The following is a 17,240-nucleotide window of genomic DNA, read 5'->3' on the forward strand; positions in this document are numbered from 1 at the left end:
ATATGGGTCTCACTACATTACATTGATTGGTCGTACTCCTGGTTATATGGGTCTCACTACATTACTTTGATTGATCGTACTCCTGGTTATATGGGTCTCACTACATTGCCTTGATTGGTCGTACTCCTGGTTATATGGGTCTCACTACATTACGTTGATTGGTAGTACTCCTGTTAATATGGGTCTCACTACATTACATTGATTGGACGTACTCCTGGTTATATGGGTCTCACTACACTTTGTTTGGTCGTACTCCTGGTTATATGGGTCTCACTACCTTACATTGATTGGTAGTCCTCCTGTTAATATGGGTCTCACTACATTACATTGATTGGTGGTACTCCTTTTTATATGGGGCTCACTACATTACTTTGATTGATCGTACTCCTGGTTATATGGGTCTCTCTACATTGCCTTGATTGGTCGTACTCCTGGTTATATGGGTATCACTACATTACTTTGATTGGTCGTACTCCTGGTTATATGGGTCCCACTACATTACATTGCTCCTGGTTATATGGGTCTCACTACATTACACTGATTGGTTGTACTCCTGTTAATATGGGTCTCACTACATTACATTGATTGGACGTACTCCTGGCTACATGGGTCTCACTACATTACCTTGTTTGGTCGTACTCCTGTTTATATGGGTCTCACTACATTACACTGATTGGTTGTACTCCTGTTAATATGGGTCTCACTACATTACATTGATTGGTAGTACTCCTGTTAATATGGGTCTCACTACATTACATTGATTGGTGGTACTCCTTTTTATATGGGGCTCACTACATTACTTTGATTGATCGTACTCCTGGTTATATGGGTCTCACTACTCCTGGTTATATGAGTCTCACTACATTACATTGATTGGTCGTACTCCTGTTAATATGGGTCTCACTACATTACATTGATTGGTGGTACTCCTGTTTATATGGGTCTCACTACATTACACTGATTGGTCGTACTCCTGTTAAAATGGGTCTCACTACATTACATTGATTGGACGTACTCCTGGTTATATGGGTCTCACTACACCTTGTTTGGTCGTACTCCTGGTTATATGGGTATCACTACATTACTTTGATTGGTCGTACTCCTGGTTATATGGGTCGCACTTCATTACATTGATTTGTCGTACTCCTGGTTATATGGGTCTCACTACATTACCTTGATTGGTCATACTCCTGGTTATATGGGTCCCACTTCATTACCTTGATTGGTCGTACTCCTGGTTATATGGGTCCCACTTCATTACATTGATTTGTCGTACTCCTGGTTATATGGGTCTCACTACATTACATTGATTGGTCGTACTCCTGGTTATATGGGTCTCACTACATTACCTTGATTGGTCATACTCCTAGTTATATGGGTCCCACTACATTACATTGATTGGTCTACTCCTGGTTATATTTGTCTCACTACATTACATTGCTTGGTCGTTCTCCTTGTTATATGGGTCTCACTACATTACATTGATTGGTGGTTCTCCTGTTTATATGGGTCTCACTACATTACTTTAATAGGTCGTACTCCTGGTTATATGGGTCTCACTACATTACCTTGATTGGTAATACTCCTAGTTATATGGGTCCCACTACATTACATTGATTGGGCGTACTCCTGGTTATATGGGTCTCACTGCATTACATTGATTGGTCGTACTCCTGGTTATATGGGTCCCACTTCATTACATTGATTTGTCGTACTCCTGGTTATATGGGTCTCACTACATGACATTGAGTGGTCGTACTCCTGGTTATATGGGTCTCACTACATGACATTGATTGGTCGTACTCCTGTTTATATTGGTCTCACTACATTACTTTAATAGGTCGTACTCCTGGTTATATGGGTCTCACTACATCACTACATTACCTTGATTGGTCATACTCCTGGTTATATGGGTCCCACTTCATTACCTTGATTGGTCGTACTCCTGGTTATATGGCTCCCACTACATTACATTGATTGGTCGTACTCCTGGTTATAGTCCCACTACATTACATTGATTGGTCTACTCCTGGTTATATTTGTCTCACTACATTACATCGATTGGTCGTACTCCTGGTTATATGGGTCTCACTGCATTACATTGATTGGTCGTACTCCTGGTTATATGGGTCTCGCTACATTACATTGATTGGTCGTACTCCTGGTTATATTGGTCTCACTACATTACATTGATTGGTGGTACTCCTGTTTATATGGGTCTCACTACATTAATTTTATTGGTCGTGCTCCTGGTTATATGGGTCTCACTACATTACTTTGATTGGTCGTCCTCCTGGTTATATGGGTCACACTACATTACATCGATTGGTCGTACTCCTGGTTATATGGGTCTCACTAAATGACATTGATTGGTCGTACTCCTGGTTATATGGGTCCCACTTCATTACATTGATTGGTAGTACTCCTGGTTATATGGATCTCACTACATTACATTGATTGGTCGTACTCCTGTTTGTATGGGTCTCACTACATTACTTTAATTGGTCGTACTTCTGGTTATATGGGTCTCACTTCATTACATTGATTGGTCGTACTCCTGGTTATATGGGTCCCACTTCATTACATTGATTTGTCGTACTCCTGGTTATATGGGTCTCACTACATGACATTGATTGGTCGTACTCCTGGTTATATGGGTCCCACTTCATTACATTGATTTGTCGTACTCCTGGTTATATGGGTCTCACTACATTACCTTGATTGGTCATACTCCTAGTTATATGGGTCCCACTACATTACATTGATTGGGCGTACTCCTGGTTATATGGGTCTCACTGCATTACATTGATTGGTCGTACCCCTGGTTATATGGGTCTCACTACATGACATTGAGTGGTCGTACTCCTGGTTATATGGGTCTCACTACATTACCTTGATTGGTCATACTCCTGGTTATATGGGTCCCACTTCATTACCTTGATTGGTCGTACTCCTGGTTATATGGGTCTCACTGCATTACATTGATTGGTCGTACTCCTGGTTATATGGGTCCCACTACATTACATTGATTGGTCGTACTCCAGGTTATGTGGGTCTCACTACATTACTTTAATTGGTCGTACTCCTGGTTGTATGGGTCTCACTACAGGACATTGATTGGTCGTAGTCCTGGTTATATGGGTATCACTACATTACTTTTATTGGTCGTACTCCTGTTTATATGGGTCTAACTACATTACTTTAATTGGTGGTCTCACTACATTACCCCGATAGGTCGTACTCCTGGTTGTATGGGTCTCACTACAGGACATTGATTGGTCGTGCTCCTGGTTATATGGGGCTCACTACATTACTTTTATTGGTCGTACTCCTGTTTATATTGGTCTCACTACATTACATTGATTGGTCATACTCCTAGTTATATGGGTCCGACTAGATTACATTGATTGGTTTACTCCTGGTTATATTTGTCTCACTACATTACTTTAATAGGTCGTACTCCTGGTTGAATGGGTCTCACTACAGGACATTGATTGGTCGTACTCCTGGTTATATGGGTCTCACTTCATTACATTGATTGGTCATACTCCTGTTAATATGGGTCTCACTACATTACCTTGATAGGTCATACTCCTGGTTATATGGGTCTCACTACATTACACCGATAGGTCGTACTCCTGGTTATATGGGTCTCACTACATTACCTTGATTGGTCGTATTCCTGGTTATATAGGTAATACTACATTACATCGATTGGTTGTACTCCTGGTTATATGGGTCTCACTACATTACCTTGATTGGTCGTACTCCTGGTTATATGGGTCTCACTACATTACTTTAATTGGACGTACTCCTGGTTATATGGGTCTCACTACATTACCTTGATTGGTCGTACTCCTGGTTATATGAGTCTCACTACATTACCTTGATAGGTCGTACTCCTGTTTATGTGGGTCTCACTACATTACATTGATTGGTCGTACTCCTGGTTATATGGGTCTCACAACATTACATTGATTGGTCTTACTCCTGTTTATATGGGACTAATGTGTCCAAAGCTTCAAAGGACTTCTTGTATTGAACACATAGAGAAACAAATTTTGGTTGTAGTTTTGCTGGGGTGAAAAGGTTATAAACTGTACACCCTTTACTCATATTCAGGGTCAGAGAGATCAAATTTGCTAAAAAAAAAAAAATCTTCTTTAGCCTTTCAGCATAAACTATATTTGTCAGCACTATAAAACAATGAAAGAGTGATAGAGGCATCATTGGCCTCTTGTTTGATTTATTGATATATAAATGAAAATTACTCTCATAATTTATGGATCAGAATCTAAAGACTATTTTAAATTATGGTGTGTCTCCATAGTTTATAAAGCCTTTTCATATGTTCTTCTGTGTCTGTTTAGAAGTATTTTGTGAACGATAATTAGAAAAGAAGACAGTTAAATGTTAATCATCAGGATTGAACAGAAATCCAAACAAAAATTATTAAAATGATGGTAATATCACGCCAACCTAATTTAGATAATGACATTTCACAAACAGTTAGCGCTAACTACATGCAGTGGTTTATAGGAGTTTCCTGCATCCGATTCCTTAAAACAGATAATGATAACTAAAAGAACAACAAAACATAAGACATTAATTCAACGGTTTTGTTCAACCATATTATTCCTGTGATTATGGATTTCAAATATGTATTAGTTCTACCGGAAGGTTTAAGTTAATATCGGCTGTCACATGCTACCGTGTCAGAATCCAATGATTGCAAAAATGTGGAACAGCTAAAGGTATTGTGAACAATTATGATGAAGGAGATTGATGAGGTTTTGTCACCATCCATGATCTCCTGCCATCCAAATGTTTGCATCAACATGCATCACACTTGCATTGCTGCCAGTGCTTTGGTGAAATTTGTCTTAGAAATTGATTCCGCTGCATGTAGTTTAATGGTTTTTTGTTGAGATAAGTTGAATATTGATAAATTTGATGGTTTGTACTAGTGAACAATTTTGATAAATGCACTTTTCTAAGGATGTGGCACCAGCCATTTTCCCTGTAATGTTTTCCTCCCACTAATCATGCCGTTTCTATATTACTCATGTGAGGGCTGTGTGCTACCATTAGTGTAAGGAGTCACTTTGATAGCAGGCAGATGGATTTTTTACCCTATGATTCCCTATCTGTATTTCCTTGTTCAGGCATGTATAGCTCCCTATCTGTATTTCCTTGTTCAGGCATGTATAGCTTCCTATCTGTATTTCCTTGTTCAGGCATGTATAGCTCCCTATATGTATGACCTTGTTCAGGCATGTATAGCTCCCTATATGTATGACCTTGTTTGGCCCTGTGGCTCTCCATATATATTGGTTCTTGTTTTGCTTGGTGACTCCCCTAATATGTTGGTGCTAGCCTAGACCTGTGACTCCCCATATGTTGGTGCTAGCCTAGACCTGTGACTCCCCATATGTTGGTGCTAGCCTAGACCTGTGACTCCCCATATGTTGGTGCTTGTTTTGCTTGGTGACCCCCCATATGTTGGTGCTCGCCTAGACCTGTGACTCCCCAAATGTTGGTTCTTGTTTTGCTAGGCCACTCCCAATATGTTGGTCCATGTTTTGCTTGGTGACTCCCCATATGTTGGTGCTTGCTTAGATCTGTGACTCCCTATATGTTGGTCCTTGTTTAGCCTTGTGGCTTCCTTAGGTTGGTCCTTGTTTGGTTGGTGACTCCCTATATGTTGGTCCTTGTTTAGCCTTGTGGCTTCCTTAGGTTGGTCCTTGTTTAGCCTTGTGGCTTCCTTAGGTTGGTCCTTGTTTGGTTGGTGACTCCCTATATGTTGGTCCTTGTTTAGCCTTGTGGCTTCCTTAGGTTGGTCCTTGTTTAGCCTTGTGGCTTCCTTAGGTTGGTCCTTGTTTGGTTGGTGACTCCCTATATGTTGGTCCTTGTTTAGCCTTGTGGCTTCCTTAGGTTGGTCCTTGTTTAGCCTTGTGGCTTCCTTAGGTTGGTCCTTGTTTTGTTGGTGACTCCTAATATGTTGGACCTTGTTTAGCTAAAGCCTTGTGGCTTCCTTAGGTTGGTCCTTGTTTTAGCCTTATTGCTAAGTATATGTTGGTCCCGGAATTTGTTTCATTTCAGAGTGTTTTATCAGTTTCTTTACATGCACTGATGGACATAGAAATTAACAGATATTTTGGGAAGAGTTTTACACCTTGTTCCTGAGCTGTACTGGCCACAGTACACAGAATATAAATTTATCGAGCTTTTTCTCTTTTGCAGGAAATCAGACAGCGTTGTGTTTCCAGCTTCCATACCAAAGACTCTTCCTAACCTGATAAAGTTTGTGCTGCACCACTCCACCCATGACCTGCGTCTGGACACAGCAGCAGACATCTGCTCCAACTCGTGTATTGACCACAACAGAGTGGTTGTAGCAGCAACAATAGAGACTCTTAGAATGCGGAGTCATCAGTATACAAGGCGGCTACGCAGACTCATGTCACGTCTGGCCTCCCTCAACAATACTCCATCTCCCAACCATCACTTAACTAAAATGTCCAAACATTCGCCAGAAAAATCTTCCTCTGACAGATTGGTCCAAGATCCTCCAGATGATGACCTTGTGTTACATAGAAGACACAAGGTCCATTCATCTATAGCATATGTACAGAGGCAGATACATAAAATGGAGAAACGAGTGAAAGATGCCATGCATTTACACAAATATTTATTAAGTCATAAAAAATTTACATCAGGAAAAGAACAGTTATTTAAGTATTTTTCTCCTGAAATTAAAGACACAAAGTCAAAGACAAAAAGCTAATGATGGATGTTGTTGACAAGTTTACATATATTTACACATTACCTTCATTACTTAATATATGCAAAAGCAGATTTACAAAAATGTATTCATTTTCTTTACGTTACCCAATGTGTACATTTCAAGCTTTAGGTTTTTGTCAAAAAAAATTGGTGACATTTTCCTTTGTGGGCCATTCTTTGTTTGGATGTTATCTTACAGAAAATGATTGCATCTATAGCAAACTTTACTCACGGTTATTTATTATTTTGTTGCCACCCTTTGACAATTTGATTTTATAGATGACCAATCAGTTAGCCAAACAGATGTACCTACAGGTTATCATGTTATCATAATTTCTGTATGAACATGAAAACTTCAGGGATGAGATTCAGACAAGCTTGTGGTTTTTGTCTCGCCGCCACAAGTGGAAGGGAGACATCCGGCGACGGCGGCGGCGGCGTCAACATTAGGTTTTTGTGTTTAAGTTAGTTTCTCTAAAATTATAAGTGCTACACTAACCAAACTTGGACCATAGATGCATCTTAGGTAATAACATCTCAACCCATGCATCAAATGCTGGATGCAACCTATCTTTCAACATTAAGTTTTTGCTTGTAACTTTGTTACTCTGATATGTTCATTGATGGTCAAAGCAGGGCACAGGCGAGACATATCAATCCGAATAGCTTGTATAAATCCTTCATTGCTAGTAATGTGACAACCAATGGAACAAAATGAATACTGAATTTTTTTTTTTTAGAATCTGTTTTGTTAATGTTTTACAATATCAACTTCATAATGACTTAATTTATTCCTGGTAATATATAAGGCACAGACAATAAAACCTTTGATTTAGTTACAATGATGTATTGTTAAGGCCCTCCTCAACATGTTATGACTGTGAATTGTGCCAAGATGAGTTGTCGGCTGGCAGATTTAATTGTAATGTGATCATTTAAGTGATTATTTCTCCCGTATCTCATCTAAATATTCACTCAGTCATACTCCTGGGGCTTTCTACATGTCCTCCTTATAATTTGATTTTGGAATGATTTGCCTAAATGGTTTTAAATGTATCTCGTGCTATTATAGCTTGCTTTACACGTGTGATTTGTAGCATTCCAAGATTTACACCCAGAGTGTAGCTTTTGTTTGAATGTTATATGTGTCACTCATACAAATCTGTGGATTTGTTAGTGATTTCATTTTTGAAAATCCAATGTTGTAAAACAATACCTTGTGAGCCTTTTATGAAAAAAAAGGTTAAGATGAGATATGATAAAAAAGGATAAAAATAAATCAACAATAGTGTTTTCAGTTAAAAATTCAGTAATGCATGACCAGGATTCAAACGGTGGAGCTCAGATTGTTATACTGTCACTTCAACTTACTGAGCTACCTGGTCAATGGCAGTGCCTTGTCCCAATGGCTCTACAGTTATAGGGAGCTCAGATTGTTATACTGTCACTTCAACTTACTGAGCTACCTGGTCAATGGCACTGCCTTGTCCCAAGGGCTCTACAGTTATAGGGAGCTCATATTGTTATACTGTCACTTCAACTTACTGAGCTACCTGGTCAATGGCAGTGCCTTGTCCCAATGGCTCTACAGTTATAGGGAGCTCAGATTGTTATATTGTCACTTCAACTTACTGAGCTACCTGGTCAATGGCAGTGCTTTGTCCCAATGGCTCTACAGTTATAGTCAAAACAAACTTAAGGGGAGGTAACCGTACATATAAAGAACAACAGGGGTAATGTCTAGTGGTTTGCCTGCTGTGGCACAGGGATCCTTAAGCTTGGGTAACATTGTGTCCTTAAAACCCTTACTTTGCTGTAGTCTAAACAAAAAATGCAACAACATGTTAACCTGCAACAAAACTGATCCTGGCGACGTCATAGCTTAAACTGAGAGTCACATGATCTAACAAAAAGACCTTACAGAATACCTCCATTTTTACCCTTTTTTATATGTTCAATGATGTCTTCAAAACTTTACCAGGCTGCCAAAAATGCTGCATATTGTGGATCATTGAATATTAAAATTTGATTCTTAAAGCAGAATATGTAATACTGTATAATGGTACTGGTATTACTGTAGTTATTTAAAAGTTGTAGAGAATAATCTATGGAAAGATTTTTTTGTGTGGCGGGTGTTAAATATCAATTGTTTGAGCTGTTCATTTTCTTATGGTGCTTACATTCTAAAAATCAAATCCTGAATATTTTATTGTGAATAACAATTAGGTTGTGGTCATGTTACAACAGTGTTCTGTGTACCATGGTACCGGGGTCAAATATTACTAGTCAATATGCAAATCATTTGTGCAATGATGGAAAGACAAAATTGGAGAAAAAAAACAAAAAAAACTTCTCATGTAACTTGAATTGCTTGTTTAAAAATTAACATGTACAGTTAAGTTTGTTACCCTACCTTCTGATTAAGACAGATAACATCACTAGCTTATGTGTGTTATCCAAGATTAGTCTTATCTAACAAACCTGTGTGGTTGAACAGTCTTTGTTATATTGATAAACAGATAAACTTGTTATTTCCTATAATATCTGAATTAGGTTATAACAAAAACGGTGAAGGTCATATTCAAGTTACCATATGTCAATACTGTAGCAAGTCTTACTTACATTGAGTCTTCTGATTAACCGAGTATTAGTGACAGTGTGTGAATACCTCTATACTATTTTTTGTCTATATTAATATATTCATTATGTTTAAAATTAATATTGTTTTTTTATGTGAATCTATAGACTATTTTGTCCAAGATCATGTAAATAATTTCACAGTTAATTTTAACGTCCATGTTGATTTAAATTCAGTTAAAATATTAGAAAATGCTGAAAAGATTATTCAATCATATTTTCCCGTTGGGGATAGATAAAGCTACATATTTGGAGTTACATGACTGGTTCTGTTCCCCTCCACTCTCACACCATCAGTCACATGTCCCCTCCACTCTCACACCATCAGTCACATGTCCCTCCACTTTCACACCATCAGTCACATGTCTTCCCCACTCTCACACCATCAGTCACATGTCCCTCCACTCTCACATCATCAGTCACATGTCCCCTCCACTTTCACGACATTTGTCACATGTCCCCTCCACTCTCACACCATCAGTCACATGTGCCCTCCACTTTCACGCCATCAGTCACATGTCCCCTCCACTCTCAAGCCCTCAGTAACATGTCCCCTCCATTCTCACGCCATCAGTCACATGTGCCCTCCACTCTCACACCATCGGTCACATATGCCCTCCACTCTCACGCCATCAGTCACATGTGCCCTCCACTCTCATGCCATCAGTCACATGTGCCCTCCACTCTCACGCCATCAGTCACATGTGCCCTCCACTTTCACACCATCAGTCACATGACTGGTATAGTTTTGTTGTCCCTTCTCTATATAAGCAGGCCTCTTTTGTATAATTTTTATTCTGATGTCATGGTTTTGAGGAGGAGCACTCTGCCTAATCTTGAGGGGTGTTGGTACACAAAGTATGCTTCATCCATTAACTTCATTAGTGCTTGATTGTAGGGTAGTATATTGTTAATCACTTTATTTGACTCACTATGTCTTTAGGTTTTAATTGTAAATACCAGAAATGAAAAATTAATCTATGTCAAAAAATAGTGACTCAAAACTGCTGAGAAGCTATATCCATTTGTCTAATGTGAGACTTAATACTTTTGATGTCTTTCTTTTGTAGGTTGTTGAGTGGCGTGTCATATAAAAAAATATATATATAAATTGCAATAGTTTGTCACCAAGTAGTTCAAGTTTTGTTTCTAAAATGTTTAATCATCAGTAGTGAGTTTATTTATTAAATTTATTTGGATAACTTGCAAACTAAAAATGCATTTATTCAAGAATATCAAATACAATTATGGTATATTGATCATAAATTCTGTTAAACAAGCATAAAGTTGTACATCATCATCATCTGTCATCTGTAGTAAATATATTTATGCAATACTTAAAAAAAATCTTCATTCCAATAGTCCTAATTGTTTGTTACATTTTAATGAATAGGTTGTATAAAAAGGGTGTTTTTCATTCTTAATTCCATTTTTTTTTTATTATAGGTATGATTAAACTGTTTCTGTTATAAATGCCAGGTGCCTGACGATTACAGAGATGTGTTTCTGTTGGAACACATAATTATATGTAATCTCATACTGTGTTCAGAAATCTATGGGTGTTTGATGAATCAGTAAACATAATGTAAGGATGTGGTCAGCTTGTTTATATCCAACCTGATATGATACAATAAATGTTATGAATTTCAAAATGTGGATATTTAATAAAATAAACATGTAAATCAAGAGAGAAGTATCTGAGTGTTAGTGTTTGCTGTGGGGCGACTGTGTGAGTGTTTGATGTGGGGAGACTGAGTGAATGTTTAATGTGGGGAGACTGTGTGAGTGTTTGATGTGGGGAGACTGTGTGAGTGTTTGATGTGGGGAGACTGTGTGAGTATTTGATTTGGGGAGACTGTGTGAGTGTTTGATGTGGGGAGACTGTGTGAGTGTTTGGTGTGGGGAGACTGTGTGAGTGTTTGTATTATTTATTGAGGTTATCTTTATGACAGTTGGTATTGTATATGTGTTAAAGGGTTGTGATTGAATGTGGGAAGTTTCTTTGTGCTGGTATTGTATGTGGGGAGTATCTAAGTGGTGGTATTGTATGTGGGGAGTATCTAAGTGCTGGTATTGTATGTGGGGAATATCTGAGTATTGGTATTGTATGTGGGGAGTATCTAAGTGTTGGTATTGTATGTGGGGAGTATCTGAGTGCTGGTATTATATGTTGAGAGTATCTGAGTGTTGGTATTGTATGTGGGGAATATCTGAGTATTGGTATTGTATGTGGGGAGTATCTGAGTGTTGGTTTTGTATGTCGAGAGTATCTGAGTGTTGGTTTTGTAAGTGGGGAGTATCTGAGTGTTGGTATTGTATGTTGAGAGTATCTAAGTGCGTGTAATGAATGTCAAGAATAAGTTTATTGTTTGGAATATCTGTCGATGCAGGCTTTTGTATTGTGTGTTTTATTGGGAGAACCTGCACTTAAATCTATGCACCGATTCCTTATAACCCACATATTTAAATTATGAATCGTGTTTGGTCTCAATCTGTGATATCATTACAGAAATATTTGTGTAACTTAAACTACCCCTGAGCTAATTTTGTAAAACCACACGATTCCTCTTTTGGTTATTTATATCAAACTAATAAAGTTAATCAATTTAATTTGCGATTGCTTTGGAGTCTGATTTTGTTTTTTTCGACCAGGAAGGAAGTCATAACTCCTCCTGTAACTTGGATAATTATTATGGATGCTGCTGTCTAGAGAAAGAACAAGTTGATGTTAGTGACTAGAGACAAGGGAATAGACGGTAGAGTCCAGCATTACGTGACAAGTCTACAGGAACAGGTCGTTTTAGGCGTCTAAAGACGACTGGACAAATCGAGGCATTTAGGGGGAAAATATAGGTTGATTACAGAGGGCGTTTAGAGACTACAGGACAGTTCCATATATGTGTCAAGAGACAGGCTAGGTCAATGGCAATGTCTCAATATGTGGTTGTAAGCTATGTATTGTGCCAGATAACTGGTTGTATATGCCATCCAGTGACAAGTGTCATAGGTGTGTAGAGATAAGGATCCAGATAAGTGGACAGGTCGGTGGTGGCGCATAGAAACAAAATGACCGGTTGTTGGTACATGTAACGTCAGTAAACTATTAGACAGGTTGATGGCGGAGTCCGAAGACAATAGGACAGGTCTATGGTGGAGTCGGAAGACATTTGGACTGGCCGATAGAGGCCTCCTTTAAAGACAATTGGACATGTCGATTGTGACCTCTGAAGACCGTTGGACAGGTCGATAGAGGCCTCCTCTAAAGACAATGGCAAATGTCAACGGTGAAGTCTGAAGACAAATATACAGGTCAATGGTGGCCTCTAAAACTATTGAACAGGTTTGCTGGTGGCATACGTCAAGTGACAAATCGACATGTCAATGGTGGCGGCTAAAATGAAGTAAACACGTTGATTGTGGCGTTTAGTGACAATTGGACAGGTCGATTATGGCGTTTAAACACAATTGAACATGTCGATGGTGGCGTCTAAAGACAAGTAGACACGTTGATGGTGGCATCTGAATACTAATTGGGAGGTTAGATAGTGGAGTCAAAAGACAAGAAACAAAAGGGCAGGTCGATGGTGGCGTTTAAAGACAATTGGACAGGTCGATGATGGCGTTTAAAGACAATTGGACAGGTCGTGGTTGCCGTATAAAGACAAGTGGTTAGGTAGATGATGGCATTAAAAGACAAGTGAACAGGTTGAAGGTGCCGTTAAAGACAAGTGGACATGTCGATGGTGCCGTTTAAAGACAATTGGACAGGTTGATTATGCCGTTTAAAGACAAGTGGTTAGGTCGATGGTTCCGTTTTAAGACAACTGGACAGGTCGATGGTGCCATCTAAAGACAAGTGGACAGGTCGACGATAGCCTCTGAAGACAAGTAGACACGTTGATGGTGGCCTCTGAATACGAATTGGGAAGTTAGACGGTGCCGCCTAAAGACAAGTGGACAGGTTGATGATGGCTTCTAAAGACAATAGGACAGGTCGATGGTGCCGTCTAAAGACAAGTGGACAGGTCTTCCAAGAATCCTGACTTTTACCATTTACCTGTGCAGGTTAAGAAATTGATAGTTTTGGTGTGTCTTACTGCATGATTATATGAAGTGACTTGTATTAGGCACCCTGCAAAATCGGAGTGTCCTTCGGCGGCTTCTGCTGATGTGACCTGCTGTCCCATTGTCCTCCACACTCTTTCCTTTCGGGGATGTGTTCCTAAGTACCTTTGGTAAGCCCGTTGGCAGACTAATCTGACCTGCTGGAATATAATGTAATCTTGTCTAGGAGACACGATAATCTATTTCTGTTAGATGACACTTAACACGCCCATCGGTTTCCTCTTAAACAAAATATAAATGTAACGAACGACAACTTGGTAGAGATCACGTTCCCTCACACCCATATGGGCGGCATTGCTTTAACGTCTTCCTGATTCGTTTTACTTAAACAGAACAAGTTCGTGTTTCAGGATCGTTGAGATTGTTAAGATCATTGCTACTACATATACAGAAAGTATATGCTGTCTCTCCACTTGTGTACTTGCCTTCGTTTTTCTTCTGAACTGATGGAAACTTGATGAAATTATTCGGAACACAACTACATCGAAAGAGATGGGTAAAGGGTCGTGAACCCGAAGTTGGCGGGGGAAGGAGCGCGAATGATGGAGGGATGGATGTCTCACAAATACTGTTAGATGTTCATGGACATGATCACTTTGGTTTCTTGTTTTAGGTCTGATATCGTTAATAGCATTATCTCTCTGTAAGTAACACGTTCAGAAAAATAAATATGCATTGGGTACTTATATAAACTTACATGCATGATACACAAGATGGAATTTGCATGAATACAATGTAAAGATTTTTTTATAATCAAGCGGTTTTTTTTAGAATTTATTTTTGTCAGCGGTTGTTGCTCAATGCATTGCTGGGCAACTAAAAACTATACATGATTACATATCTCTTCCTTTTATATCCAGTAGTACTAAACATCAAAAGTCCTGCTTTTATTGCGTGCCATATCGTATGAATATATTTAATGCATGGGATGGCAAGTTGTGTTATAAGTGAATTACCGTCCATGTAGTTGTTGTTCTATGTTGTTTACGGCACATGTTATTTATGTTATAGACCATTTACTGCCACTGTCAGTATCGTTAAAGGCTATTTAACGCTAGTGAAAGTAACGTTATACATTGCAGCTTATTCGTCGTCAACGTAAGTAACGTTGTAAGGTATTCATTGCCAATGTTAGTGACACAGTTTGATTGTTTCTCTGAATTTCGCTGTTCTTTTTATAATCCTTTGTACCAGTGTATGAGCTGGCTATAAGTCAGGCGGGGAGGAGAAGGGGTACTACGCGCACCTGTCTCATTGGTTTTGAAGTATAGACCTTAATTTAAATAAATCAAAAATGATGAGAGTATAAAATCATTTATTCTAGTTATTCTCAAAGGCATTTAGATTTTTCCACGTCATTTTGAAAGATCGCAATGTCTGCAGCGCTTTCTATCCATATACATCATTCTGTATTTACGAAGAGTTATTGCAAAAGTATTCTCCCCATGCAACAACCAGCGTTTTTAAGAGTCATATAAAAATCTGTAGATGTTTGTATCAGTTTTGTTGTCCTTTCGCGTCACTGGCAAATGCCAGATATTGGCTTCACTGACAACTTCCGTCGGAGTCTTGGTCTCACTGACAACAGTCGTATATATGTTTTACTGACAACTGCAGATTCTCAGTCTCAATTACAACTGTCATGTTTCGATCTCACTGACAACTACTGAGTCTTAGACTCAATAACAACTACTAAGTGTCGATCTAACGGACAACTGTCGTGTGTCGGTCTCACTGAAAACTGCCAAGTGTCGGTTTCACTGACAACTGCTGCGTATCGGTCTCACTGACAACTGTCGTGCACCAGTGTCACTGACAACGGTCGTGCACCAGTGTCACTGACAACTGCAAGATATCTGACTCAATGACAACTGCCGAATGTATATTTAATTGACAAACGCCGAGTCTCAGTATCACTGACAATTACCGGGTCTCGGTCTCAGTGACTAACACTTCCTTGCTATTGAAAAGCAGTCACACGAAATTAAGGCGTTACAATCCAATCACGAAGTAAATGAGCTGATATTCGTGTTGCCAAGCCATTCTGCAGACACCATGTTTTTAAAGACTGAAAGTTTGGCGCTCGAACAAACATAAATCTATGTTTGTATTTGCAAACTATGATATAAAGCTGTTTGTTATAGCTGTTTGTCATTGCTCACAGCTTGTCAGTGACAATATCTATCATTGCTATACATCGGAGTGTGTAGCTATGTGTTTATTGTTCGTGAAAAATATAGCTGTTTCTCACGATTTGTAGCTGTTTCTCACGATTTGTAGCTGTTTATAATAATTTGTAGCTGTTTCTCACGATTTGTAGCTGTTTATAATAATTTGTAGCTGTTTCTCACGATTTGTTGCTGTTTATAACGATTTGTAGCTGTTTATAACGATATGTAGCTGTTAATAACGATATGTAGCTGTTTATAACGATTTGTAGCTGTTTATAACGATTTGTAGTTGTTTATAACGATTTGTAGCTGTTTATAACGATATGAAGCTGTTTATAACGATTTATAGCTGTTTATAACGATATGTAGCTGTTTATAACGATATGTAGCTGTTTATAACGATTTGTAGCTGTTTATAACGATTTATAGCCGTTTATAACGATATGTAGCTGTTTATAACGATTTATAGCTGTTTATAACGATTTGTAGCTGTTTATAACGATTTGTAGCTGTTTATCAAAGGTTGTTACTGTTACATATGTAGTGGTAGTATTTAGCTGTTAATGATTGCTTGTCATCGTATCGCTTGTAACTGGTGTTTATCATAATATGTCACTGTTTTATTAAAGATCGTGACTGTATATGTATCACAAATCATATTTAATTTTACACGATTGCAACAGTTTATTATAGCGTTAAGCTGAAAGACATAACTTGTAACTGTTTGTTATAGTTTGTAAGTGGTTTTTTATAGCTTGTAGCACGGACTTAGATAACAAATCTAGTTCCGTGCTTGTAGCTACCTCAACATTCTAGTATACTGTTGGATTCAACCAATGATGCAAACACATGAACCAGGTCGAGTTATATACCTTTACACAAGTCGACAATGTCCTGTTTGTTGGAACTTTCCTGTTACCGCGTGGATGCTTAACCGGCTTCCTCTTCACAGATATGTACTCTAGATCTGTGCACGCCTCACTATAAATAATGGGTATCTGGAATCAAGGGGGACGCGACCAATACACAAGGGTCAATATGCAGTCCTAATTTCCAGAGGAATGTGCTGGAACGGTTTCACGTTAACCCTTGACAGGAAGAGTGACCCGCTGGACGCTTGACCTCTGCTGTATTAGAAACACTTCGAAGATCGATACAAGTTTACGCATGGCATTGAGACAACGTTTTACTGTGCTGTTACTGGGGCATTGGCCTTAAATGCTGTTTAACGCTTGGTCAATGATATAAATCAATATCACACTTTCGGTCACTACAACCTTACTTGGTCAGCTTCGCTGTTCAGACAAGACAGCTATACCCATGTGACTTATACAATTAATGTGCTCAAATACAAGTAGCCTTCATTGGTTACGCCCCCTGGACACCGGTGTATACATGTATGTCCCCTGGAGGCTGCCGTGTTCTGCCTCTACGTCCCCTGGAGGCTGCCGTGTACTAGTTCTATGTCCCCTGGAGGCTGCCGTGTACTGGTTCTATGTCCCCTGGAGGCTGCCGTGTACT

General features: G+C 38.9%; 1 protein-coding gene across 1 annotated transcript in view; it reads left to right on the forward strand.

Annotated features, from left to right (window-relative positions):
* LOC110446555 (thioredoxin domain-containing protein 11-like) overlaps positions 1-12,037 on the forward strand; it is a 92,524-nt gene extending 80,487 nt beyond the window's left edge. The window contains exon 13 of the mRNA XM_021491758.1: positions 6,244-12,037. Coding sequence (XP_021347433.1) covers positions 6,244-6,787 — 544 coding nt within the window. The 3' untranslated portion in view covers positions 6,788-12,037. The remainder of the gene's footprint in view (positions 1-6,243) is intronic.
* Positions 12,038-17,240: the final 5,203 nt, after the last annotated feature.

This window comes from Mizuhopecten yessoensis, unplaced genomic scaffold, assembly GCF_002113885.1.
Source record: "Mizuhopecten yessoensis strain PY_sf001 unplaced genomic scaffold, ASM211388v2 scaffold2781, whole genome shotgun sequence".
Lineage (NCBI taxonomy): Eukaryota > Metazoa > Mollusca > Bivalvia > Pectinida > Pectinidae > Mizuhopecten > Mizuhopecten yessoensis.